Here is a 24,874-nt window from a genome sequence, read left to right on the forward strand (position 1 = left end):
GTCTTTGTTGAGACAGAGCAGCCCTTCGTCCTTGTCACAGGTCACTCCCGGCTGAAGTTCGTTATTCAAGGAGCCATAGATTCGACACTCGATGTCACTCGGCTCCAAGCAGATGCTGCCTTCCCCTTCTACTTCCAGGATGTGAGCAAACGTCTCATTGTCTCCCACCCCATCGTAGCTGGGGTAATCAGATGAGATCCAGCGTGACCACTCGCAGTGGGGCGTGCAGGGTGGGGTGCTGGGAGTGATGGAAATCGTTGGGGTTGCCATTGATGGTGTGCCTGGTGTTGTTGTGCTTGCGGTTGTTGGTGGTGGTTTGCTTGATGGAGTTGTTCCTGAAGTGGTAGTTGGGCCGCCCGACTCACAGGCCAAACAGCACAGGACCTTGATCTCGTAGTCATCGCAAAAGAAGAAGGGGTCTTTGTTGCGACAGAGCAGCCCTTCGTCCTTGTCACAGGTCACTCCCGGCTGAAGTTCGTTATTCGTGGTGCCATAGATTCGACAATCAATGTCACTCGGCTCCAAGCAGATGCTGCCTTCCCCTTCTACTTCCAGGATGTGAGCAAACGTCTCATTGTCTCCCATCCCATCGTAGCTGGGGTAATCAGATGAGATCCAGCGTGACCACTCGCAGTGGGGCGTGCAGGGTGGGGAGCTGGGAGTGGTGGAAATCATTGAGATTGCTGTTGATGGTGTGCCTGGTATTGTTGTGCTTGCGATTGTTGGTGGTGGTGTGCTTGATGTAGGTGTTTCTTGGGTCGTAGTTGGGCCGCCCGACTCACAGGCCAAACAGCACAGGACCTTGATCTCGTAGTCATCGCAGAAGAAGAAGGGGTCTTTGTTGAGACAGAGCAGCCCTTCGTCCTTGTCACAGGTCACTCCCGGCTGAAGTTTGTTATTCAAGGAGCCATAGATTCGACACTCGATGTCACTCGGCTCCAAGCAGATGCTGTCTTCTCCTTCTACTTCCAGGATGTGAGCAAACGTCTCATTGTCTCCCACCCCATCGTAGCTGGGGTAATCAGATGAGATCCAGCGCGACCACTCGCAGTGGGGCGTGCAGGGTGGGGAGCTGGGAGTGATGGAAATCGTTGGGGTTGCCATTGATGGTGTGCCTGGTGTTGTTGTGCTTGCGGTTGTTGGTGGTGGTTTGCTTGATGGAGTTGTTCCTGAAGTGGTAGTTGGGCCGCCCGACTCACAGGCCAAACAGCACAGGACCTTGATCTCGTAGTCATCGCAAAAGAAGAAGGGGTCTTTGTTGCGACAGAGCAGCCCTTCGTCCTTGTCACAGGTCACTCCCGGCTGAAGTTCGTTATTCGTGGTGCCATAGATTCGACAATCAATGTCACTCGGCTCCAAGCAGATGCTGCCTTCCCCTTCTACTTCCAGGATGTGAGCAAACGTCTCATTGTCTCCCATCCCATCGTAGCTGGGGTAATCAGATGAGATCCAGCGTGACCACTCGCAGTGGGGCGTGCAGGGTGGGGAGCTGGGAGTGGTGGAAATCATTGAGATTGCTGTTGATGGTGTGCCTGGTATTGTTGTGCTTGCGATTGTTGGTGGTGGTGTGCTTGATGTAGGTGTTTCTTGGGTCGTAGTTGGGCCGCCCGACTCACAGGCCAAACAGCACAGGACCTTGATCTCGTAGTCATCGCAGAAGAAGAAGGGGTCTTTGTTGAGACAGAGCAGCCCTTCGTCCTTGTCACAGGTCACTCCCGGCTGAAGTTTGTTATTCAAGGAGCCATAGATTCGACACTCGATGTCACTCGGCTCCAAGCAGATGCTGTCTTCTCCTTCTACTTCCAGGATGTGAGCAAACGTCTCATTGTCTCCCACCCCATCGTAGCTGGGGTAATCAGATGAGATCCAGCGCGACCACTCGCAGTGGGGCGTGCAGGGTGGGGAGCTGGGAGTGGTGGAAATTGTGCCTGCTGTTTTTGGGCTTTCTGTTGATGGTGTGTTTGGTGTTTGAAATGGGGTGGCTGGTGGTGATTGAGTGCCTGGTGTTGATGGAGTCCTGTTCGGCATGGTTGGTGTTGGTGTAGCTCTGCTGGTTGGTGTTGTGTACATCTGTCCAGCTGTCACTGACACAACCGTGGCTGTGGTTTTTGGTGGCAAAGAGAAAAATTGGAGAAAAAAATCAGAAATATTTTGAAAGAAAAAACATTTCCCTAGATCAAATATAAAGTTTTAAACTAATTAACATTTCACAGGACTTGGGTTAGTGTGAGGGAAAAACAGCTGTGTCGGGTGCAGAAATGCACTCACTGAATACGGTGCTTGCGGTGGGGCCGGTGGTGCTGGCGGTAGGGCCAGTGGTGCCGATATTGGGGATGGTGTCACTGCCACACGGTGTCACCACGCGGTAGAAGACGTTGCCATTTTCACCGCAGTAAGCCTTGTAGCACACGCCCATGCCGTCGCCCACCACGTAGATGGTCTCATTGTACTGGTACTCGGTCCCGTTCCAAATGCACGCGCACTCCGGAACGGGCGTGCACTCGATGCGCGACTCCGCCGTGCACAGGCTGCATGCGACGGAACACGATTAACACCTCCAAGGAGAAGGGACTGCGGTAAACCTCTAGAGAAACGTGTTGAGAAGGTTCTCTGTCACACAGTATTGCCGTCTTTTCACCTGCTGGTGAGTGTGGCCAATACGTGGATCACAAGATAATTTTTGTGAATCTCAGCACAAATTCGAACAAACGGCAACATGAGCATATAATAGTGGCATGCAGAGCGGTTGATCACAATTGGCTTGGGGTAAATGGGTGGTATTTTAGGCCCCCGGCGGTACTTTAGGCCTTGTTGGTGACAAGTGAGGTCGAGCCTTCGCATCGGGCCTAGTTGGTTGCACATATGATGGAGCCTGAGTTGGGCCTAATTAATCACACACATGATCGAGACTGAGTTGGGCCTAATTAATCACACACATGATGGAGCCTTAGTTGGGCCTAATTAATCACACACAAGATCGAGACTGAGTTGGGCCTAATTAATCACACACATGATGGAGCCTGAGTTTGGCCTAATTAATCACACACAAGATCGAGCCTGAGTTGGGCCTAATTAATCACACACATAATGGAGCCTGAGTTGGGCCTAATTAATCACACACAAGATCGAGCCTGAGTTGGGCCAAATTAATCACACACATGATGGAGCCTGAGTTGGGCCTAATTAATCACATGATGGAGCCTGAGTTGGGCCTAATTAATCACACACATGATGGAGCCTGAGTTGGGCCTAATTAATCACACACAAGATCGAGCCTGAGTTGGGCCTAATTAATCACACACATGATCGAGCCTGAGATGGGCCTAATTAATCACACAAGATGGAGCCTGAGTTGGGCCTAATTAATCACACACAAGATCGAGCCTGAGTTGGGCCTAATTAATCACAAGATGGAGCTTGAGTTGGGCCTAATTAATCACACAAGATGGAGTCTGAGTTGGGCCTAGTTGTCCGCGCAACATAGCACAGCCTGAATTGGGCTGAATGATGCACAGTAGTATTATATTGTTTTAATGCTTAGTTAATATCAGAGTCAATCATGCAAAGTTAATATAGGTGATGGTAATGCTGCAAAAAGTTTGTGATTAATGTAAGTGTCCCGCAAATGAAGCAGTTAATTAATTATAGCCATGCATGAGTAATGTATAGCGTTATAATGCGTACTAATAATCCGTGATTAGTAGTTATGTAGTGGATTAACGAGCGCCAAGGGGGAAAATTGTAAACACGCGCGGGTTATGGACAGTGGGGTCGCATCAGGACAAGCAGGTGTTGCTGGGGAATAACGGCCGGAGAGAGACGGCTCGTTAGGTAATTATGGGATGCAGGGCAGTGATTGGCCGGGTGTTGTTGTCAGGGACAAGGTGGCGCCAGCAAGTCTGGGGATGGGAGCAGGTGGCGGCGGGGGCCGCGGGTGCGGGGCGTCGGCGGGGATGCCGGTTAATTAATTGGAAATTAATGAGGACGGGGATAAATATGGGAGCATGAGAGTGAGATGGGGAGTTGTGCTGGGAGCTGGACGAAGAGAGTCGGAGCAGAAGAAGAAATACAATAGGTTAGCAGTGGAGCAGGAGAAGAAGAAGAAGAGGTGAGAGATAGGATAGGCTAGCAGTGGAACGGGAACAGAGAAGACACGAGAGAGAGAGAGACAGTCGGAGTGAGATGGAGAAGCCGAGAAAGAGCGACAGTCGGAGTGAGACGGAAACGAGAGGGAGAGACAGTCGGAGTGAGACGGAGAAGCCGAGCGAGATCGAGACAGTCGAAGCCGAGACAGGCGAAGCAGAGAGGAGAGTCGGGGGGAGAGAGACGGAGAGAGAGAGGGAGGGAACGGAGCGGGCGAGGCCAGCGGAGCGTGGCGAGCGAGCAGAGAACGCGCTGAAGTCTTGGCTGTGGAATGTGCTGAGTTTTGTAAAATAAAGTGACGACGGAAGAAGAAGAAGTTGTCCGCGTAAAGTTGAGCACTACAGTTATATAATAAAAGCAGCTGCCCTCATTAAAAATACATACTTAGGCACTACAGGGTAAAATTCAGATTATTGTCAGTAATATTTTCTCGTGCATCGTCCATTGAGAACCACCAAAATAGATCAGAGCGCTCGATGTATTGGCAGCCACTGCCTGAGATGCTCAACGAATGTTTAGCGAGGGCACTGTCATCTGGTTAGGGTCACGCACTGGTGGTGTGGGAATCGGGACGGTGCTCACCAGTGTTCGCAGCGATTGGACGACGGCACGGTCTCGCTCGTGTTGTAGTGGATGCTCGGGTCGTCAGAGTCATAGCAGCCACAGTCTTCTAGCGCCACGCACTTCATGCTGTTCTCCTCTAGGAAAGGGAACTCAGGGGGGCACGTGGGAAAGCAGCCTGGGCGCGGGGGGGGGGGGACACAGGAGGCACAGGGGGTAGAAGTCAGCACCGTGTGGCCTCGGACACTTTCACATTGTCGATTTGTTAACGACGGCGTGTTGGAGTTGCCACGGCGTGTGGAGAAGAAACTCTGTCTCATTGTTTGAGAGGGACTGCAAACAACTCCTCCTCGTCCCCGCCACGGGGCCCTGGATCCCCCCAGCGTGTGTAACCCTTACCCTCAATGGAGGGGAGGTGGGTGGAGCAGTTCTGCTCTGGGTAGCGGCAGCTCTGGATGCACGGCTTCTTGCACGGCTCGAAGTGCCACTCGCACTCGTGGCCCGGCTCGTTGTAGTAGTCGCAGAATGCCGCTGTGGGGGAACACGCACGCGGTCACACACGCATACGTACGGGGACCTGGGTTCATGCTCGCTACTAGCACATCATCATCATCCACTGTGTAATGCACCATTCGCAATATCGGTCTCAATGCCCTGTAGTGTAGTTCATAGCCTCTGGAACTCTCAACCTAGTGGGATAAGCGAGTGTGTCTGTAGGTAGAGAGCTTTAAATCTACACTCAAGACCCAGCTCTCTATCTTGCTCTTTATGAGTTTTGATTCCTGCTGGCTGTGCGGATATAGGTAACGTCTCACTAGATTGCATTGTTATTTTATTCTTTGTACACATGCACATATGTCATCTAGCAGAATGCGCAACCACCAGGAATCATAAATAAGTGGCCTCCACATGCCATGTTCATCATGGCGGTCGTTTGACAACACTTACGGTACTGGTCACTGCGGGTTGGTGTGGGAAGGTGGGCAGGACTAGGTCATGCTCTCACTTACTACTAACCTTAGCCATGGTCAGGAAGCGACCTTGGCCCGTCAGGCTCCTGGTGCTACGTGCTAACCACCAGAACGCTATTTCTCCTACTTTCGGTCCCATTTAAGGACAAGTAACAACCATCGATCCATCCTCCCGCTTCGCTCGTCGTGCAGGGACCGCGGTTCGCGGGACTCACGGCAGATGACCGGGGACCTCCAGGCGATGCACTCCCCGGCGTCGCGGCAGGCCTGCGCGTAGGCCGACATGGCCGTGCAGAAGCAGGCGCAGTCGCCGCCCATGTCGCAGCCGCACGAGTCACGCACGCACGCCTCGTAGTACGGCAGGGGGTCGACCTGCAGCACACAGTCCCGCGTCAGTCTGCTGCTCGGTGCTCTTGGGACATTTAACTCTTCTTGTGATCTGCTATCTTTCACAGCTTGATATCCTGTGATTGCAGCAGGTTCAGCCGCAGCAGGATTGATGATAACAACACGGGCAAGCGGTAGCACATGCCACTTGTTGAAGATATTTGTGGTTTGTGCTCTGTGCTTCACAGTGAATGTTAAAAATCCCGCAATGTAATTTGAAAAATGGGCTATTGTGTGCTAGCGTCAAGGTCCAAGTTTTTGGTCACTTTGAAAAATAAAAAAATGACACCGCAAATTACTCAGTTTGGAGAACACACAGCAGCACCGCCCCGTACTGTGAAGCTACTGCAGGCTGTACCATGGTGAAAGCCTTGCTCCATGAGAATGGCACGAATACCAAACTTAGTGATGGTTTTATCTATCATGCTCCATTACCCTGTGTTGATGTGACCAGGACAAAACAATGAAACAAACTCCTCACAATAAAATAAAGAATCCTTCTGGAAAAGCCATTGTGAAAGAAACAATCAAGGGATTTCCTTCTCAAATGAGCATTGAGGCAAGGGTGCTCATCTCCCAGTGGTGGAAATTGCTCATTCCGATGGTAGAGGCGAGTCTATCCATATGGCAACAACTGCTGACTTCCCTACAAAGTGGTACTCATGTTTTCGACTCTGAAGGGATGATGGGCAGGGTCAACCCCCCAACCAGGATTTTAACTTATAGTTCGAGCTACTCACTCTACCCAGTAAACACACAATGTTGGGCCAACATTATATCAACGTTTACAATCACATGCCAACGTTGGGCCGACGTTGCGTGCTTACTGGGTACCGCTGAGCCGCTACCCTATTCAAGGCGGTAAACCTCGTGGTGTCGTCGCGGCGTTGGGGACAGGGGGTTCAGGGCAGTGCCACGAGAGTCCGTGGGGCGCGACCGCGGCGAGACGTCGCACCTTGGCGTGGCAGCCCTTGAACGTGTCGCCCATGATGCGCGAACACTCCCGCTCGGCCCACGCCTTGCGGTACGGGTTCATGTAGCACGGGTCGGCGTTGGCGGTGGTGCTCGCGCACGCGAGGGACGAGACCTGCCAGGAGTTCCCGAACTCCACGGGGCTCGCCACCACCACCTGGCCTCGCACCGTGAAGTCGTTGAGGGAGTCTCCGTCCATGTCTCCGCACAGCCCGCACAGCCGGCCCTGCGCCGAGAAGCGGGAGTTCGTACGAGCGCCGCGGGGATATCCGTAAAATACGCACCATCTGCTTCATCGTGGATGTTACTGGACCCGTGAGGTATCGTAGCAGAGCAGGCCGTCGTGCACCGGCGTCATGGTCCAATATATGGGCGAGAGAGGCGACGTCGTACCCGGCTGTCGGAGGAGACCATGAGGCGCACGCTGTTGCCCCCGTCCCACTGCAGCAGCAGCCCGTTGGCGGCCTCCACGATGTGGGTGCCCCCCAGCTTCCGCATCCTGTACGGGATGTGGGGGCCCGCCCCACTCGTCACGGAGCTGATGCTGTGATCGCCATCGGCAAAGCGGATCTCCACGTCCTGGGACACGCGGCAGCGAACACCACCACCACGTAAACCCCAGCTGCGACGCAGGCGAGTGCAGGCGAGTGCAGGCGAGTGCAGGTGAATATAGGAGAGTGCAGGGGAGTGTTGGTGAGTGGTGGTGATTAGATTATTTGGCTGCTATAAATTTCCACATGATAAGGGGCCGTCCATAAATGACGTGACGCACCTGGGAGGGGGGGGGGGGGGTTAGACATTTGTGACGATGTGTGACGAGGGGAGAGGGGGGGTTGAGAAATGTTACATCACATCAAAATGCGCAACTTTAAATAAGTAATTTTTTTTATTTTCATTATTAACGATTTGATTATTATTTATTTATTCCATAAAGGAGCATTTTGCTTCTCCATGGGAAAATGGAGAAGCATACATTTTGAACATTTTTTTAATGATTGTTATTAAACATTTTGATTTTAATGATTCTACCAGGGCTTTTCATTCTGTGGAATGAATATATGATTGTTATAATTGTACTCTCCATTTTGCTTCATTCTACTACAAAGTTTCAAGTATTTTTTAAATAGTTAAAATTACTTTTAATATATGATAATTATAAGAGAATTTTAATATAATATTCTGAACATCTGCAGTTTTAGTTAAACGTTGAATATTTTCAAGTGAATTTTATGCTAAATGCAAGCTTTCCAACGCCTCCTTTTTAATAAATGTTTTCTCCTACAACATCAGAGTGCAGCGCCACATTAAATACGCACTACAATGACAATAGTTTAAAGCGATTTGAAGCGTGTTTTATTTTCAAAATGGAAATATGGTTTGGGGGGGGGGGGCAGAGCTTTGTGACGTCATATTTGAGGGGGGTCTGACTTTTTGTTACGCGGTGTGACGAGGGGGGGGGGGTCAAAAATCGTCCAAAATCGCGTGACGTCATTTATGGACGGCCCCGAAGCCACTTCGTTGAGCTATCCTTTATGGCCAGGTCCCTTCTGAACAAGAAGCCATGAGCTGAGTGGGCTTTACCTGGTAAATTAAATGGTTTTTATTTTTCAAATTTTTTTTGTGATTTGCTTTCCTTTACTTTGCACCCCTATCATGTTTTACATTGTTTGTTGTAACCTTTTGACCTCTCCCTACTGGACATCTGTGAACAATACTTTTATGGCGCATCGGATTTCTGCAGTATAAATCGAGATTCCGATTCTGAGGTGAGCCTAGGGAAGTGCAGGTGACTACTGTAGATGATTTCAGGCGAGTGGATGTGAGTGTAGGGGACGAGTCGAGGTGAATGCAGATGAATATAGGAGCTCAAGTGAGTGGTGGAAAGTGGTGGTGGGCACAGAGGAGTAGTGGAGAGTGGTGGTGGGCGCAGGCGAGTGGTGGTGGTGAGTGGTGGTGGTGAGTGGTGGTGAGTGGTGGTGAGTGGTGGTGAGTGGTGTGTGGTGGTGGTGAGTGGTGGTGAGTGGTGGTGGTGGTGGTGAGTGGTGGTGGTGAGTGGTGGTGGTGGTGAGTGGTGGTGAGTAGTGGTGGTGAGTGGTGGTGGTGAGTGGTGGTGGTGAGTGGTGGTGAGTGGTGGTGAGTGCTGGTGAGTGGTGGTGGTGAGTGATGGTGGTGGTGAGTGGTGGTGGTGAGTGGTGGTGGTGAGTGATGGTGGTGGTGAGTGGTGGTGGTGGTGAGTGGTGGTGGTGGTGTGTGGTGGTGTGTGGTGGTGAGTGGTGGTGGTGAGTGGTGGTGGTGGTGAGTGGTGGTGAGTAGTGGTGGTGAGTGGTGGTGGTGAGTGGTGGTGGTAAGTGGTGGTGGTGGTGGTGAGTGGTGGTGAGTGGTGGTGGTGGTGAGTGGTGGTGGTGGTGAGTGGTGGTGGTGAGTGGTGGTGGTGAGGTGCTCCACCCCGAGCAGGAGTTTGATGCTCTTGGAGCAGGCGACGCCCGAGGTTCCGCACGCCATGTTCTCTGTGATGACGCGGAAGCTTCCGCCCGCAGGGTTGGACGGACAGAAGTCCTGCGGGAGGCAGAAACCGGCACGACCCCGTGGCGCGTAGCTCGCCGCACAGCGTCACGAGCACAGAGCAAGAGGGGGGCGGGCGGCCAGGGGGAGGGGGCGGCCAGGGGGAGGGGGCGGCCAGGGGGAGGGGGCGGCCAGGGGGAGCGGGGGGGGGGGCCTCACCTGCGAGAGGATGTACTCGCACTTCCCGTCGAACAGGAAGCGCCGCCCATCGTAGGTGGTGTAGTGTCCGTCCCCGTAGAAGGAGCACAGCCCCATGCAGTCGTCGTCCGTGCAGCTCCAGCGAGCGCCCTCGCACGTGCTGCACGCGAGCGGACGGACGGCTTCAGCCATGCGCTGCTGAGCCACGAGGACGACTGTGCACAGGCGCTCTGTGGCTCAAGCAGCGAGCCACAGGGCGCCCGTCGGCTTTACAAGTGGGTAGCAACGTCGCCGTGAGGGCGGCTGTGCAGATTACCTTTCTCTCGTTGACCAGGCATTGTGTGATCCCCTTATAAATGTACTTCCGGAGTTACCAGCTTAGCGCACCATTCTTACCAAGCTTCTCTCCCTGGTTTTTATTTCATATAGGATCAGTCATGCTAATGCATCTCACAAAGCTGTACATTATTATATATATGAGGGCTAAATCTATTTTTATAGCAATTGCCAAGAGAATGAACATAACTAAAATTTTAATAAATAAACAAATAAAGAAAAGGCACCAAAACAAAAGGGACAAACACTATTGGCCCCCTCTCATACAACCGATGAATACCGGCCTATTAATGTGACCGTGACTCCCCGAGAAAGCCATCTCCAGTCTCTTGGGCGCCTCTGGTTGTTGCTGCGGTGTGGACCGGCCGCTCACCACGTGTTGCAGTCGACGGCCACTCTGTCGCCCGGGCTGTAGCTCTGGCCGTTGTGCTGGCACGGGCACTGGTCAGGGCGCACGCACCCATCGGCGCTGTCCAGCACAGTGCCCTCGGGGCACATGCAGCCCGACACGCAGCCGGGCGTGTACTGCACACAAACACAAAGATTCCATTAACAGACCGTTGGGGCAAGTGGTGTTAGCGATCATCTACGAAGGCGTACGGCCCACAACGGGGTGGTCTGGCCAGCACTATGCCCGGCTACCTTGGCTGATGTTTATACGCTCCACCAAGTGCTCATTTAAGGCTGAGTTGGCCTAGGTGAGGCCCAGGATCAGTTCAAATATTCGTCACTGTTATTGGTCTTGAGTGGGAATTTAACTCGAGTTGCAGTGTGCTAACTACTAGAGCATCCCTCCCCACTTGCACAAACACGCACACACGTGTATGTGCGTGCATAGACATACACGTATACACATACACACAAGTGTACATGCACGTACAGCCATGGCTTCAACACCTCTGTCAAGAAGACGTGGTGCCGATATTGTGGTTGTGCTATTGTTGCCAGAGTGTGGATGTGACATTGTAGTCGTGGTGTGGATGGTGAGTGGCTGGCCGTGTTCCTCTCACACATTCCATGTCGGGGTTTTGGCACGTCCGCTCGCACGCCAGCCCCTGCACCCCAGGCAGGGCAGCCTGGCAGTCGACGAACACCCGCGGGGGGAGGCACTCTGCACACACACAGACAAAGAAGTTCTGTTAGTAAGCACCTACTGAGGATAGCATGGCACACGAAGGGGTGGGTAGCCAGCACTACGCCCGGCCCAATGCTTACATCTTTTGCACACCACACGAGGTAATTATTTAACGCCAAGTCGACCTAGAGGAGTTCCAGGACCGGTTTAGATACTCGTCACCAATGTTGGCCGTGAGCGGGAATCGAACTCGGGTCGCCGGGTTCGCAACGTACCACGCTAACTGCTGCACGAACGCTCCCTACAACATGTGTAGCGAGTGACTTCCGAGACACGTCGAGTCAAAGGCTTCGTATTTATTAAGAGCGCACGGGGCGATCCACTTCGTAACGCAGCTACACATGGGCGATTCTAACACGCAGCCCATCTCCGTCGTGCACCACGCGAGCTGTTCGACTCGCGTAGCGGCGGCGACGGGGACGACGGTCTCGCAGCAGAACAGCCACGTGGTCGAAGACGGAGAGATGACGACGAGCAGCGACGCAGCCAGGACCCGCAGAACAGCCCCGAACCTTTGGCTCGGTCCCCCTTATATCTGTCCCGGCGCTGCCAAGCTCCACCTCTGGCCACGTCCCCTTTCCAGAACCTTCGGGCTGGATCCCGGAACTTCTCGACTGACTCCGCCCTTCACCTTTACCCCAGATACGGCCCCCTTATAATAAGGCATTATGTAATGCAGCCAAAACCGTAATTGCCCTTACAGGCCGGCAGGTGTCACCCTGTCATTACACTAGCATGCACATATACACAGAGGCAAACACTCACAGGGACACACACACCCATATGAACAAATGCGAAACCTATCTCTGTAAAAGTCTTGTGCAGTTGTACATTGAATTGATCATGAACACCACCACCACCATCATCATCATGACCATCATCAAAGACCACCACCATTACCACCACCATCCCGTGCCTGTCCCTCACCCACCTGCCACGAGGTTGGCCTTGCACTGGATGACCCCACGGCGACACAGGCTGTGGGCGCACACACGCACGTGTTTACGGGGGCCGACTCGGCGCGCGGCGATGTCCACTGTGGGGGCTCAGCAGGTCGGAGGTGGGGGGGGGTCCCGAGCATGTTGTGAAGGTTGTGAGCAGAAATTTGGAGCCGGGACGTGCGTGTGGAATAACAGCCCCTCAGCACCCAGGGGACGTTGCTGGACTAGCCCCGCAAAGAGGAGATTGCAATACAAGTGGGTTTGTGTACTTTAACGCGCACCTCGTATTGTACGAGATATGGTAGCATCACCACCTTAACGCATGACGACCCTATTTTAATTCTTGTTGGGGATTAACCGAGTCCATCATCGTTTTGGGGTCGATAAAAATAGTATCACATTGTCGCCCATCATCCCTTCAGGGTCCATTAATGTATCATATGGATAGCCTCATCCTTGCCAGAGGGAGGTGATTTTTCCAGCACTCAGAGGCGAAACCCCATCGACTCAGACTGCCGCACTCCCTCACACTCACCACTGCGCGCCGTTGCGCGTGATGGTCATGCCCGGAGCGATGGCCTGGCCGTTGATGTAGCAGGGGCAGAGCGAGGGCCCGTCCACGCAGGTGCCCTCCTGCGTGCGGTAGCCGTCGCACACGCAACCCTCCACGGGCGTGTCCGTCACCAGGCACGAGGCGTCGAACTGCGACAGCGACGTGCACGTGCCGTTGCAGGCGTAGGCGCCGTACTGGAACTCCTCTCCCTCGCCGCACTGCTGCGTCGCCTCGGCTGAGGCGGAGGGGGGCGTGGGGGCACGTGTGAACGCACGGCGGAGGTGGGGAGGCCTGTGCCGGGGAAACGAAGGCGGCCCGGCCGTGGTGCCGGCCACCCCCCGCCCCTCGTCGTGTGCCGTGCCGGCCTACGTAGCTGCTCGCTAGCAGGTGTTGCCCCAGCAGTCTGTTAAGGCAATGCGGGGGATCTTTGTCTCGGTGCGTGTGTGTGCAGGTGTGAGCGTGGTGCACACTCACTGCACACGCCCGCCTTCTCCCTCCACCCGATGAGCACGTGTCCGCGCGCCGCGCACTCGTGTGCGTACGCGCCCAGCGCGGCGCACACGCAGCGCTCCGGGCTCTCGCACTCGCACGTGTCGTGCCGGCACGTCTGTGGGAGGTGGCACACGCACGTACACACATGTACACACGCACACACATGTACACACGCACACACATGTACACACGCACACACATGTACACACGCACACACATGTACACACGCACACACATGTACACACGCACACACATGTACACACGCACACACATGTACACACGCACACACATGTACACACGCACACATGTACACACGCACACATGTACACACGCAACAACAACCGCCATTAGCCACTAAGTAGCGGTGACGTCACCACGACGCTTGTGCCAGGCCATGTGCACACACGCACACACACACATGCACGGAGCGTTAGTGGTGCCGTGTCACCGCTCCGCGTTCCTTGAGCCCCGCGTGGACGGGGTATGGGAGGGGGGATGGGGAGTGATGGGGGGTACTCACCTTGTAGAAATGGTTGGGGTTGACCACCCCATGGCACTTGGCAAAGGGGCCCTGGGGGTCCATGAGCTTGGAGCAGGTCTCCTCGGCGTACTGGGCTGGGGGGGGGGGGGCACGGGGGGGAGGTGGTGATTGCAGATCTGGACACTGTAAACATGCACACCTCGACAGCGTTTATATGTTGCACTTCCAGATTAATGAGATAGGGTCCAGTCTGGTTCATAAAGCGAGGCAAACATTTTAAATAAATATAATAATTAACCGGATATCATTTTTACTATTTTTTATCTACGATCATACACTAACAACTGCTCCAAACACGTGTATATTTCTGCAAACAAAAATTGTTAACGATTTGATTCGACTTCTTACATTTAAAGATGTAACCATCGGAAACTGCTGAATGTAAAGATTCCCTTTTTTGTATTAGAAAGAACAAAAATGTATTAACTTAATAGGCTATGAGGGAACCTCCAATATTTGACCGTTTTCGAATTATTCAGATCTGAACATAAAATGCGTATTTTTCGTTTAAAACTGCTTTAATACGAAAATGTCAAAAACAATAAAAGATAAAACACTGATTCTCGCTTTAATTTTATTTGCGGGTTAACGCTCTATCAAACAATCTAACGCAATCTAATATTTGGAACGGCATTAAAAATTGAGATTTGGGGGCCTTGTAATGAAAAATCTCTGATTTTTCTGATGTTTTATGTGGGTTTGTGTCCTAAAACTACCCATGTACCAAATTGTATCTTTCTACCTTGTCGGGAAATGCCCTAAAATCTAAAGGCAATTAACATTACTCTTAAGTATTGTTTTCTAAATAAGCACACTCCACAAATACCTGCAGACGACACGAGCGCAATGAAGTCCAAATACCGCGTCGCCTCGCGCCCTCCCATCGCACGCGGGGCGTGGCAGCGCATGGCCACGCCCAGCGCCGATGACGTCACACGAGGGGCGTGGCAGCCCATGGCCACGCCCAGCGCCGATGACGTCACACGAGGGGCGTGGCAGCGCATGGCCACGCCCAGCGCCGATGACGTCACACGAGGGGCGTGGCAGCGCATGGCCACGCCCAGCGCCGATGACGTCACACGAGGGGCGTGGCAGCGCATGGCCACGCCCAGCGCCGATGACGTCACACGAGGGGCATGGCAGCGCATGGCCACGCCCAGCGCCGATGACGTCACACGAGGGGCGTGGCAGCGCATGGCCACGCCCAGCGCCGATGACGTCACACGAGGGGCGTGGCAACGCATGGCCACGCCCAGCGCCGATGACGTCACACGAGGGGCGTGGCAGCGCATGGCCACGCCCAGCGCCGATGACGTCACACGAGGTAGCGTGGCACTAGCTCGCTGTGGGCGTCACTGCCGAATTGGGGTCACAATCTTGAAATGGAGGGAGTCTAATTCCCACGACCTTTAAGCTGTAATCAGCCGTCTTGCTCGTCGGGAATATCGCGGGAACATTTTCACCGATCACAGACGGTCGTCCAACTTCTCACTCGATTCAATACTCAATGACAGCCACGGCCGCCTGTAACAACCCCAACTAACTTTGATCAATAACATAACGAAAATACAGATACCTCTCTTGCTCGCGGTCCTCTTCCGTCCCGAGCCTTGTCACCCTCCTTGTCCTCCTCACCCACGAGTCTCATCACCCCCCCCCCACACACATCCCGCCTGGACCCCCCCCCCACACACATCCCGCCTGGACCCCCCCCCCCCCCCCACACACATCCCGCCTGGACCCCCCCCCCCTCACCGGAACGATCTCCATGGCTCTCCTGGCTCGTCTCTTTCCCTACCCCCCTCCATTCTGGGTCATTACATCGATATTTCGTGCCCCATGTAATGTCGTCAAACCCGCCACCACCTAACACGGCTGATTAGTAAGGTTTGTCTCGTAAACAACCAAAAAAGCTGTCCAAAAAACCTTTATTAGGATGTATAATATTAGTCGCCAAGGCCGACGTGCTCTATAATGTTTACGTAACATATCATTATCAACGTCCATCTCTTCTCTATAATATGTTTTATTATATATACTGTGTGTATAGCGCATACACACACTATATATATGCTATATTCATGCACACATAGAACCGCCTATCTTAGTGCATGTCACGGTACGATATCGCCTTGAGATGCGGTTGTATTTGTAATAAAGGCACAGCCCAGTGATGTCTTGGGCACGCAACTGCTGGCTACAGCGTTGTTTTTAGATGCTGAGAACATCATCGTCAAGCGCATCGTTGCTCGTAACTTATCTTACCAAGAGCGTGATTCCGTGGACACTGATCACAACGATGATAAGTGTCCCCGAACACACGGCATTCTGGGATATAATGAGTAGCGCAGTGGTTAGCGCACTCTGAACCTAATGGCTGGAGTTCAATTCCCGGTCACGGCTATCGGATTAGTGGCGAGCGACAGCTGAACCTTGTCCTGGGCCACCCGCTGTAGCGACCCGCCACTATCCGGCGTGGTAGCGCAGTATGGTCTCACAACCAACCCCGATGGCCGACTCGGTGTTGGAGGGCGGAGTGGGGGGGGGGGGGGGTGCGAGGGACCCACCGGTGTGCGCGTTGATGGAGCACGGGTCCTGCAGCTCCTCGGCCGTGTCGGGGCAGCCCGTCTGCGCCTTCCACGAGTTGGCGAAGGGGGTGGAGGTGGCCTCCACGAGGCCGCACGACGTCTTCAGCTCGTCCGCCAGCACGTCGTTGTAGTTCCCGCAGAGTCCTGGCGCGGCGTGGACGCGGCGGCAGCGCGTCACGACGGTACCGCGAGCCCAGCGCAGAGACCGTGGCACCCCCCAGAAGCCCCGATCCCAGATCCCGGACACTGGGATTCTGGACCCCAGATAAACTTTCAAACTCTATATACCCGAGTTACCCAAAATCCTAGACCCTAGAACTCTGTACCCCAGATCACAGACCCTCGACACCATTGACAACTCCGGAACCCTGGGCTGCAGTAGGTTGGCCATAACCCCCAAACTCCAGTTTAATGCACGCCAGGCCCTGGGACCCCGCAAAGCGCCACACCTTCACATCCAGTCAATCCCACTCCTTCCATCCACCCTGTATCCCTCGTTAGCCTACCCCCTCACTCTGCACCCACCCCCGCGGCCCTCACCACAGGTGCGGTTCTTGTAGGCGACGGACACGCTCACGTAGAGCTGCATCTGGGGCTGCAGCTGCACTTGGAGGTGCAGGCCGGAGCGGGTGGCCACCTGCACGAACATGGACGACTGGCGGAACACCTGCAGGCCGGCTGCGCACACGGGGGGGGGGGGGGGGGGAGGACGCGCGTTAATTATTGGCGTCACAGACGCGCGGCGGCTGTGTTTTATTCGCGTGGCGGTGTTAATAGCAGCACTCTCACTAAAATCGTGGTATGTAGCATGTGATGTGTGGGATGTGTGTGGTGTGCGGGGTGTTTGTGGTGTGTGGTGTGTGGTGTGTGTGTGTGTTTGTGGTGTGTGTGTGTTGTATGGGGTGTGTGTGTGGTGTGCGGGGTGTTTGTGGTGTGTGTGTGGTGTGCGGTGTGTGTTTGTTTGTGGTGTGTGTGTGTTGTACGGGATGTGTGTGTTGTACGGGGTGTGTAGTGTGCTGGGTGTGTGTGTGTTGTACGGGGTGTGTGTGTGTTTGTGGTGTGTGTGTTTTACAGGGTGTGTGTGTGTTGTACAGGGTGTGTGTGTGTTGTACAGGGTGTGTGTGTGTATTGTACAGGGTGTGTGTGTGTGTTGTACAGGGTGTGTGTGTGTTGTACAGGGTGTGTGTGTGTGTTGTACGGGGTGTGTGTGTGTTGTTGCGGGCCGAACCGCTGTTGCTGTAGGGCAGCTTTGCGAGCATCTCGTTCATGATGACGCGTCCGTCTGCCTCGAATTTGATGACCTGGATAGAACGCGACACGCAGCTTTGTAGTCTTCCTCCCGAGCCACGGCAGCGCTGTTAACTATCGCGTAACTATCGCGTAACTATCGCGTAACTATCGCGTAACTAGCAGAGCAGAGTCGGATTTAGTCGAGCGCGAGAACGGCGCCGCCTGGAAGTTGTTTGAGTTCAAAGGAGCCGCGATGTCGTCGCCGCTCGGTCGCGATGGACATAGCGGGGCCATTTTCAGCACCTGGGACAGCTCCGCGTCTCCCACTGCCTGCGGTGTTGAACGCGCGCGATTTCACGAGCGCGGATTACGGCCACGAGCATAGACGGAGATCAACACGGACGAGGAGAAGATAGCAACGGGTCATCTACGAGCGAAGTGAGTGGTGAGGATGCTCACCTCACCGCCGTGCGCCAGCTTCAGGGACACGGAGGTGAGGAGGTGAGTGGTGGGTGATGTTGGTGAGTAGAGCGAGGATGAGTGGTGGGTGATGTTGGTGAGTAGAGCGAGGTGAGTGGTGGGTGATGTTGGTGAGTAGAGCGAGGTGAGTGGTGGGTGATGTTGGTGAGTAGAGCGAGGTGAGTGGTGGGTGATGTTGGTGAGTAGAGCGAGGTGAGTGGTGGGTGATGTTGGTGAGCAGGGCGAGGTGAGTGGTGGGTGATGTTGGTGAGCAGGGCGAGGTGAGTGGTGGGTGATGTTGGTGAGTAGGGCGAGGTGAGTGGTGGGTGATGTTGGTGAGTAGAGCGAGGTGAGTGGTGGGTGATGTTGGTGAGTAGAGCGAGGTGAGTGGTGGGTGATGTTGGTGAGTAGGGCGAGGTGAGTGGTGGGTGATGTTGGTGAGCAGGGCGAGGTGAGTGGTGGGTGATGTTGGTGAGTAGGGCGAGGTGAGTGGTGGGTGATGTTGGTGAGTAGATCGAGGTGAGTGGTGGGTGATGTTGGTGAGTAGGGCGAGGTGAGTGGTGGGTGATGTTGGTGAGCAGGGTGAGGTGAGTGGTGGGTGATGTTGGTGAGTAGAGCGAGGTGAGTGGTGGGTGATGTTGGTGAGTAGAGCGAGGTGAGTGGTGGGTGATGTTGGTGAGTAGGGCGAGGTGAGTGGTGGGTGATGTTGGTGAGCAGGGCGAGGTGAGTGGTGGGTGATGTTAGTGAGTAGGGCGAGGTGAGTGGTGGGTGATGTTGGTGAGCAGGGCGAGGTGAGTGGTGGGTGATGTTGGTGAGTAGAGCGAGGTGAGTAGTGGGTGATGTTGGTGAGTAGGGCGAGGTGAGTGGTGGGTGATGTTGGTGAGCAGAGCGAGGTGAGTGGTGGGTGATGTTGGTGAGCAGGGCGAGGTGAGTGATGGGTGATGTTGGTGAGTAGGGCGAGGTGAGTGGTGGGTGATGTTGGTGAGTAGGGCGAGGTGAGTGGTGGGTGATGTTGGTGAGCAGGGCGAGGTGAGTGGTGGGTGATGTTGGTGAGTGGTGGATGATGTTGGTGAGTAGGGCGAGGTGAGTGGTGGGTGATGTTGGTGAGTAGGGCGAGGTGAGTGGTGGGTGATGTTGGTGAGTAGGGCGAGGTGAGTGGTGGGTGATGTTGGTGAGTAGGGCGAGGTGAGTGGTGGGTGATGTTGGTGAGCAGGGCGAGGTGAGTGGTGGGTGATGTTGGTGAGTAGGGCGAGGTGAGTGGTGGGTGATGTTGGTGAGCAGGGCGAGGTGAGTGGTGGGTGATGTTGGTGAGTGGTGGGTGATGTTGGTGAGTAGGGCGAGGTGAGTGGTGGGTGATGTTGGTGAGTAGGGCGAGGTGAGTGGTGGGTGATGTTGGTGAGTAGGGCGAGGTGAGTGGTGGGTGATGTTGGTGTGTAAGGCGAGGTGAGTGGTGGGTGATGTTGGTGAGTAGGGCGAGGTGAGTGGTGGGTGATGTTGGTGAGTTGGGCGAGGTGAGTGGTGGGTGATGTTGGTGAGTAGGGCGAGGTGAGTGGTGGGTGATGTTGGTGAGTAGGGCGAGGTGAGTGGTGGGTGATGTTGGTGAGGAGAGCGAGGTGAGTGGTGGGTGATGTTGGTGAGTAGGCGAGGTGAGGTGGTGATGTTGGTGAGTAGGGCGAGGTGAGTGGTGGGTGATGTTGGTGAGTAGGGCGAGGTGAGTGGTGGGTGATGTTGGTGAGTAGGGCGAGGTGAGTGGTGGGTGATGTTGGTGAGTAGGGCGAGGTGAGTGGTGGGTGATGTTGGTGAGTAGGGCGAGGTGAGTGGTGGGTGATGTTGGTGAGCAGGGCGAGGTGAGTGGTGGGTGATGTTGGTGAGTAGGGCGAGGTGAGTGGTGGGTGATGTTGGTGAGTAGGGCGAGGTGAGTGGTGGGTGATGTTGGTGAGTAGGGCGAGGTGAGTGGTGGGTGATGTTGGTGAGTAGGGCGAGGTGAGTGGTGGGTGATGTTGGTGAGTAGGGCGAGGTGAGTGGTGGGTGATGTTGGTGAGTAGGCCGAGGTGAGTGGTGGGTGATGTTGGTGAGTAGGGCGAGGTGAGTGGTGGGTGATGTTGGTGAGTGGTGAGGATGCTCACCTCGCCGCCGTGCGCCAGCAGCAGCGACACGGAGGTGAGGCACGTGGCGCGGCTCGTGGAGGAGCACGACCGCAGCTCGGCGAGGATCGTGAACTCGCGTCCTGCGCAGTCCTGATGCACAAGCACGGTGGCACACACACGGTACACGCACGGTACACACACACGCAGGATACACACACGCGCAGGACACACACACGATACACACGCACATGATACACAGGCAGGATACATGATACATACACACACACATGATACACACATGCACGATACATGATACACGCACACATGATACACACATTCACGATACATGATACACGCACACATGATACACACAAGCACAGTGGTACACACACGGTACACGCACGGTACACACGCAGGATACACGCACGGTACACACGCACGGTACACGCACGGTACACACACGGTACACACACGTCCTGCGCAGTCCTGATGCAAAGACAAAGATCCCCCGTGTGGCCTTCGACAGACTCTTGAGGCCAGCGCTGTTGGCGAGCACCTATTAACACTGGCACGGCACACGAGGTGGGTGGGTGGCCAGTACCACGCCCGGCCGCCTTCGTCTCCATCATGGTGATCAAATCAAGTTGTTGCGTCATGGGAGAATGCCGGTTTAACACGAAGGCTGCCGTGACCCCTATCATTCATATTACATGTATTGCTTGGGTTAGATCGCGTAAATAGAAATGCCTCCAAAACACCGGTGTGCTGAAGTAGTAATTAATTGGCACTTTTGTTTACGTGACAAACCTTACTCATTGGCTGTGTCGGGTGGTGGTGGGTTAACGACACATCTATATCTTCTTGGTTCTTTCGGTAAAGTCACGTAGAAGGGAAGTAATAAAATAATAAAAATAAAACATAATAAAATAAAATATTTTTAGTATGTTTTATTTTTTATTATTTTATTACTTCCCTTCTACGTGACTTTACCGAAAGAACCAAGAAGATGAATCCCTGCAGTCACGAAAGCTTTAAATCGACACATCTATATTTACCCGAACTAACCCAAACAAACCCTTCTATTATGGGCCACGGTGCCAACTTTATTTATTGCTCGGCAAACCAGAAGGGGAATGTTAAAAAGCAACCGAAATTTGGGATACGTAGCGTTTGCATCTTACCTACACAATGATCTCACCAAAAATAGACTAATTCTGAGTCATGCATGGTGTTGATCGTGACAGTCTGCACAGAGATCTGACCTGCAGTGCACGCGATTCCACAAACGAACAAAAGCTTGAATGTGACTCGGAGATGTGGAACCCGGCACAGAGTTACCACCTTACCACCCACACCTCATCACCACCCACACCTCGTCACCACCCACACCTCGTCTCCACCCACACCTCGTCACCACCCCCACCTCGTCACCACCCCAACCTCGTCTCCACCCACACCTCGTCACCACCCACACCTCGTCACCACCCACACCTCGTCATCACCCACACCTCGTCACCACCCACACCTCGTCACCACCCACAGCTGGTCCCCTGGGCAGCGCGCTCACCTGTGAGAGGGTGTAGAGGCAGTTCCCGTGGAAGGTGTAGGTGCGGTGGTCGAAGGTGGTGAAGTGGGAGCCGCCCTCCAGCTTGCACATCCCCGGGCACGGCAGACTCGAGCAGTTCCACTGGCCCCCTACGCACTCGCTGTGTCACACGGGGGGGGGGGGGGCACGGGTTAGAGCAGCACACCCACGGTGAGAGCGGCACACTCGGAGTAGCTCCTCACCCCGGCCACCCCCCCCCCCCCCACCACGCCTCAGGGAGGAGGCGGTGCGGCCAAGCGAGGTGGAGTCGGAGCTCCGCGGTGCTCCAGGGCACAGGCTGAGCCCGCGCCGCGCGGGTCCCCAACCCGCAGCAGAGAGAGAGGGGATAGGCACATGGAGGAGGAGGGGGGGGGGTCCTATCCCGACTGCAAGGTGGTTACGACAAGGGCAAGGGGCTGGTACCATTTACTGCAGGGGGTCCCCAGCACCCCGCCGGGGGGGTACTGCCTGCCGTCGAACACGCAGGAGCACTGCTCCACCGGCACGCAGCGCCCGCCCTGCGCCTCGTCCACATCATCCATCACCGTGCCTGGGGGAGGGGGCAGGGGAAGAGACGGTGGGGGGGTTGCAAGGTGGGTGGGGGGCAGGAGAATGGGCGATGTGCTTCCTGTTTCACGTGTATCGTGCCGAAATAAACCTCATTCTATCAATCGGAGATTGGCTATGAACAATTAATCCTGAGAGCATGGTGCTTGGCTTCTGAGAGACTAGGAATGCAGTACGAGGTGTTATAGGCTAGGGCTACGTGGAGGCATCGTTCGAAAAATAGCTTGAACGCTAGGCTCAGTGTTACCCCTTAAGTGAAATTGGACAAACATCTCACTGCAGGATCCTCCTGAAAATGTCTTGATACTCAGGTTTTCCTGGATAAATAATTGGAATGTCGATGATGATTAAGATGGGTTGTCTTGTCGAGCGTGTGAGATGTTGAGTGTGAAGTGTGTGATGCTGAGTGATAATGAGCATCTGTGTGTTTAGGTGGGTCGGGCAAGTGAATGTGGCAGATAAGTGGGACAGGTAGGTGAGGCAGGTGAGTGTGGCAGGTGGGTAGGGCAGGTGAGTGTGGTAGGTGAGCGGGGCAGGTGAGTTCGGGTACCAGGGGGGCAGAAGCAGCCGTCGAGGCAGGCATCTTCGCACAGGGCGCTGGCCGTGGGGTTGGAGCACGTGTCCAGGCAGCTGGTGCCGCACTCCGAGTGCTGCATCGCGTCGGGACACGAGGCGGCTGCGTGGGGACGCGACGCGGGGAGACGAGGAAACACGGGGAGATGGGGGACACAACGGGAGACAGGGAGATACACGGCCACCATCAAAGTCGGGCCATGGACCCCTGGAAATAATTGCCACGTGGAGAGTGTTTCTTGTGTGCGGTGTTTTTTTGAGTGGAGAGTGTTTATTGGGTAGAGTGTTTTTTTGAGTGGAGAGCGTTTCTTGTTTGGATTGTTTTTTAGTGGAGAGTGTTTCTTGTGTGGAGGGTTTTTTGAGTGGAGAGTGTTTCTTGTGTGGAGTGTTTTTTGAGTGGAGAGTGGTTCTTCTCTTCCACTGTCGTTAGCTCCAGATCCTGCTGGCGCCACGTGTCGTTTCGGGACGTGGCACGTATCTCTGTATCTCCTCTTTGTATGTTAAACTTCTTTTGCACCGCACTTAGCCAACCGTGCTAATCGGTTGGCTCCGTGACTCGCTCGGTGTGGACCGCACTGAGACCGTCGACTCACTGGGCGTGAAACCCGTTTAGGAACCTCAGCATCTGAGTGATGTCGAGCTCAGAGCTCGGAAAATGGCCATTGCCAGTTTATTTTGTTCAATCGGTGTTCGCTGCTGAGATCGTGGCGGGATTTTTTCATTCTAGTTGTTCTATGCCCCCTGTACCATCCCCATCCTTTGCAATATGCACTGCTGCCTACTTTATTGAGAGCGATATTTGCAGATAAAAGAAAGCTTGTTGCTGGCTTGCTCACCACAAACAAGTACGTTCTTGTCATCTCCCTGGACTTCAGCGAAGCCTTTGAGACTGTCCGTTAGTTTACTTGGGAAACTTTAATCTATAATTAGACAGTCTAATTTCTCAATAACCGTTCTCATTGCACCAAGTTTGCGACTAAGACTTTTGAGATCGACCACATAACCTTGCGCTCAATCAAGAAAAGTCCACAGAACTGAGCTTCAGGCCAAAGAGTAGACACGGCAGCCGCAGCATCAACCACGACCCCTGATCCACCTCCCCTTCAATGTATCCAGCGAGAGGCGATGATGAACATGTTGTGAGTGGTCATCACCAGTAACTCTTCAATGCCCCTCCCACATTGCCTCTATAGTTGCGTCGTGTGCTCGTACTTTGTATGCCTTACGCATATTACGAGCGCATGGAATGCCGCAAAGCTGCATGTATGCTGTTGTCGCCTCCGCCGCTATGGCCAAGAAGAGCTGCGGCTCTGCAGGATGGTGGCGACTCACCAAGGCGGCTGCGCGCGATCGGCGCGAGTCAGGTCTGCGCCGCAGCACGGCCACTCTGGGAGGAGCCCTGCAGAGCCGCCGATTCACCCCTCCTCGGCCGAATCTTATCTCACCATCATCACGTTCTACACACATTGACCCCCTTCCCTCCTCCAAAAACAAATCAAAGAACTTCTTATCACGCGCGCTCGCGGCAGCGTCATCACGTGCATTACCACGTAAGGCGTCTTCTCTACGAGGGGACCAACACTTTGTAGTTATGATGCTTTATTTTGATTGTTATTCATCTCCATTTCTTGATTACGGCTACACCCATTGATGATTGCATTTGCTTGTATAGAGCAGCACTCTGTGACCTCCTCCCTCCCCTTTACCTCTCTCGCCCTTTGGCAATGTGTTGCATCCCTTACCACCTTTCCCCTATATGTGTATGTGTGTGTGTGTTGTTTATGATCCTGTATTGCTGCAATGGTGTACGCAGTCGGCTGCTCTGACTCACTTGAGTGTGTGAAGAAACGAAGTGAGTGAGAGGAAGTCGGGTGAAGTGCAAAGACCGGCTACGACAACTCCTCACAAGGACACTCGGCACGAGGAGGTCACGGGGTCACGTAAGCACGCGGGCTGTCCAGCGTGCCCCCCCTACCCCCAGCGGCGATCATTACGACGTTGAGCCGGAGCTGACGTCGAGGCAAGGGTCGAGGTCAGCGTCAAGGTCTCGGAG

General features: G+C 54.2%; 1 protein-coding gene across 1 annotated transcript in view; it reads right to left on the reverse strand.

The window, feature by feature from the left end:
* Positions 1-604: 604 nt before the first annotated feature.
* Positions 605-24,874, reverse strand: part of LOC133351302 (mucin-2-like) — a 29,858-nt gene continuing 5,588 nt past the window's right edge. The window contains exons 6-31 of the mRNA XM_061566402.1: positions 22,799-22,924; positions 22,105-22,231; positions 21,664-21,802; positions 20,136-20,246; positions 17,728-17,880; positions 17,549-17,621; positions 16,861-16,998; positions 16,300-16,464; positions 14,559-15,071; positions 13,712-13,806; positions 13,174-13,306; positions 12,682-12,934; positions 12,137-12,183; positions 11,081-11,181; positions 10,444-10,595; positions 9,756-9,894; positions 9,480-9,590; positions 7,428-7,613; positions 7,018-7,260; positions 5,891-6,047; positions 5,104-5,235; positions 4,726-4,882; positions 2,269-2,528; positions 1,214-2,099; positions 783-1,012; positions 605-627 (exon numbers count right to left, since the gene is read on the reverse strand). Coding sequence (XP_061422386.1) covers positions 605-627; positions 783-1,012; positions 1,214-2,099; positions 2,269-2,528; positions 4,726-4,882; positions 5,104-5,235; positions 5,891-6,047; positions 7,018-7,260; positions 7,428-7,613; positions 9,480-9,590; positions 9,756-9,894; positions 10,444-10,595; positions 11,081-11,181; positions 12,137-12,183; positions 12,682-12,934; positions 13,174-13,306; positions 13,712-13,806; positions 14,559-15,071; positions 16,300-16,464; positions 16,861-16,998; positions 17,549-17,621; positions 17,728-17,880; positions 20,136-20,246; positions 21,664-21,802; positions 22,105-22,231; positions 22,799-22,924 — 4,850 coding nt within the window. The remainder of the gene's footprint in view (positions 628-782; positions 1,013-1,213; positions 2,100-2,268; positions 2,529-4,725; positions 4,883-5,103; positions 5,236-5,890; positions 6,048-7,017; positions 7,261-7,427; positions 7,614-9,479; positions 9,591-9,755; positions 9,895-10,443; positions 10,596-11,080; positions 11,182-12,136; positions 12,184-12,681; positions 12,935-13,173; positions 13,307-13,711; positions 13,807-14,558; positions 15,072-16,299; positions 16,465-16,860; positions 16,999-17,548; positions 17,622-17,727; positions 17,881-20,135; positions 20,247-21,663; positions 21,803-22,104; positions 22,232-22,798; positions 22,925-24,874) is intronic.

The sequence above is a fragment of the Lethenteron reissneri genome, chromosome 37, assembly GCF_015708825.2.
Source record: "Lethenteron reissneri isolate LAM-NWPU_2019-01 chromosome 37, ASM1570882v1, whole genome shotgun sequence".
Classification (NCBI taxonomy): domain Eukaryota; kingdom Metazoa; phylum Chordata; class Hyperoartia; order Petromyzontiformes; family Petromyzontidae; genus Lethenteron; species Lethenteron reissneri.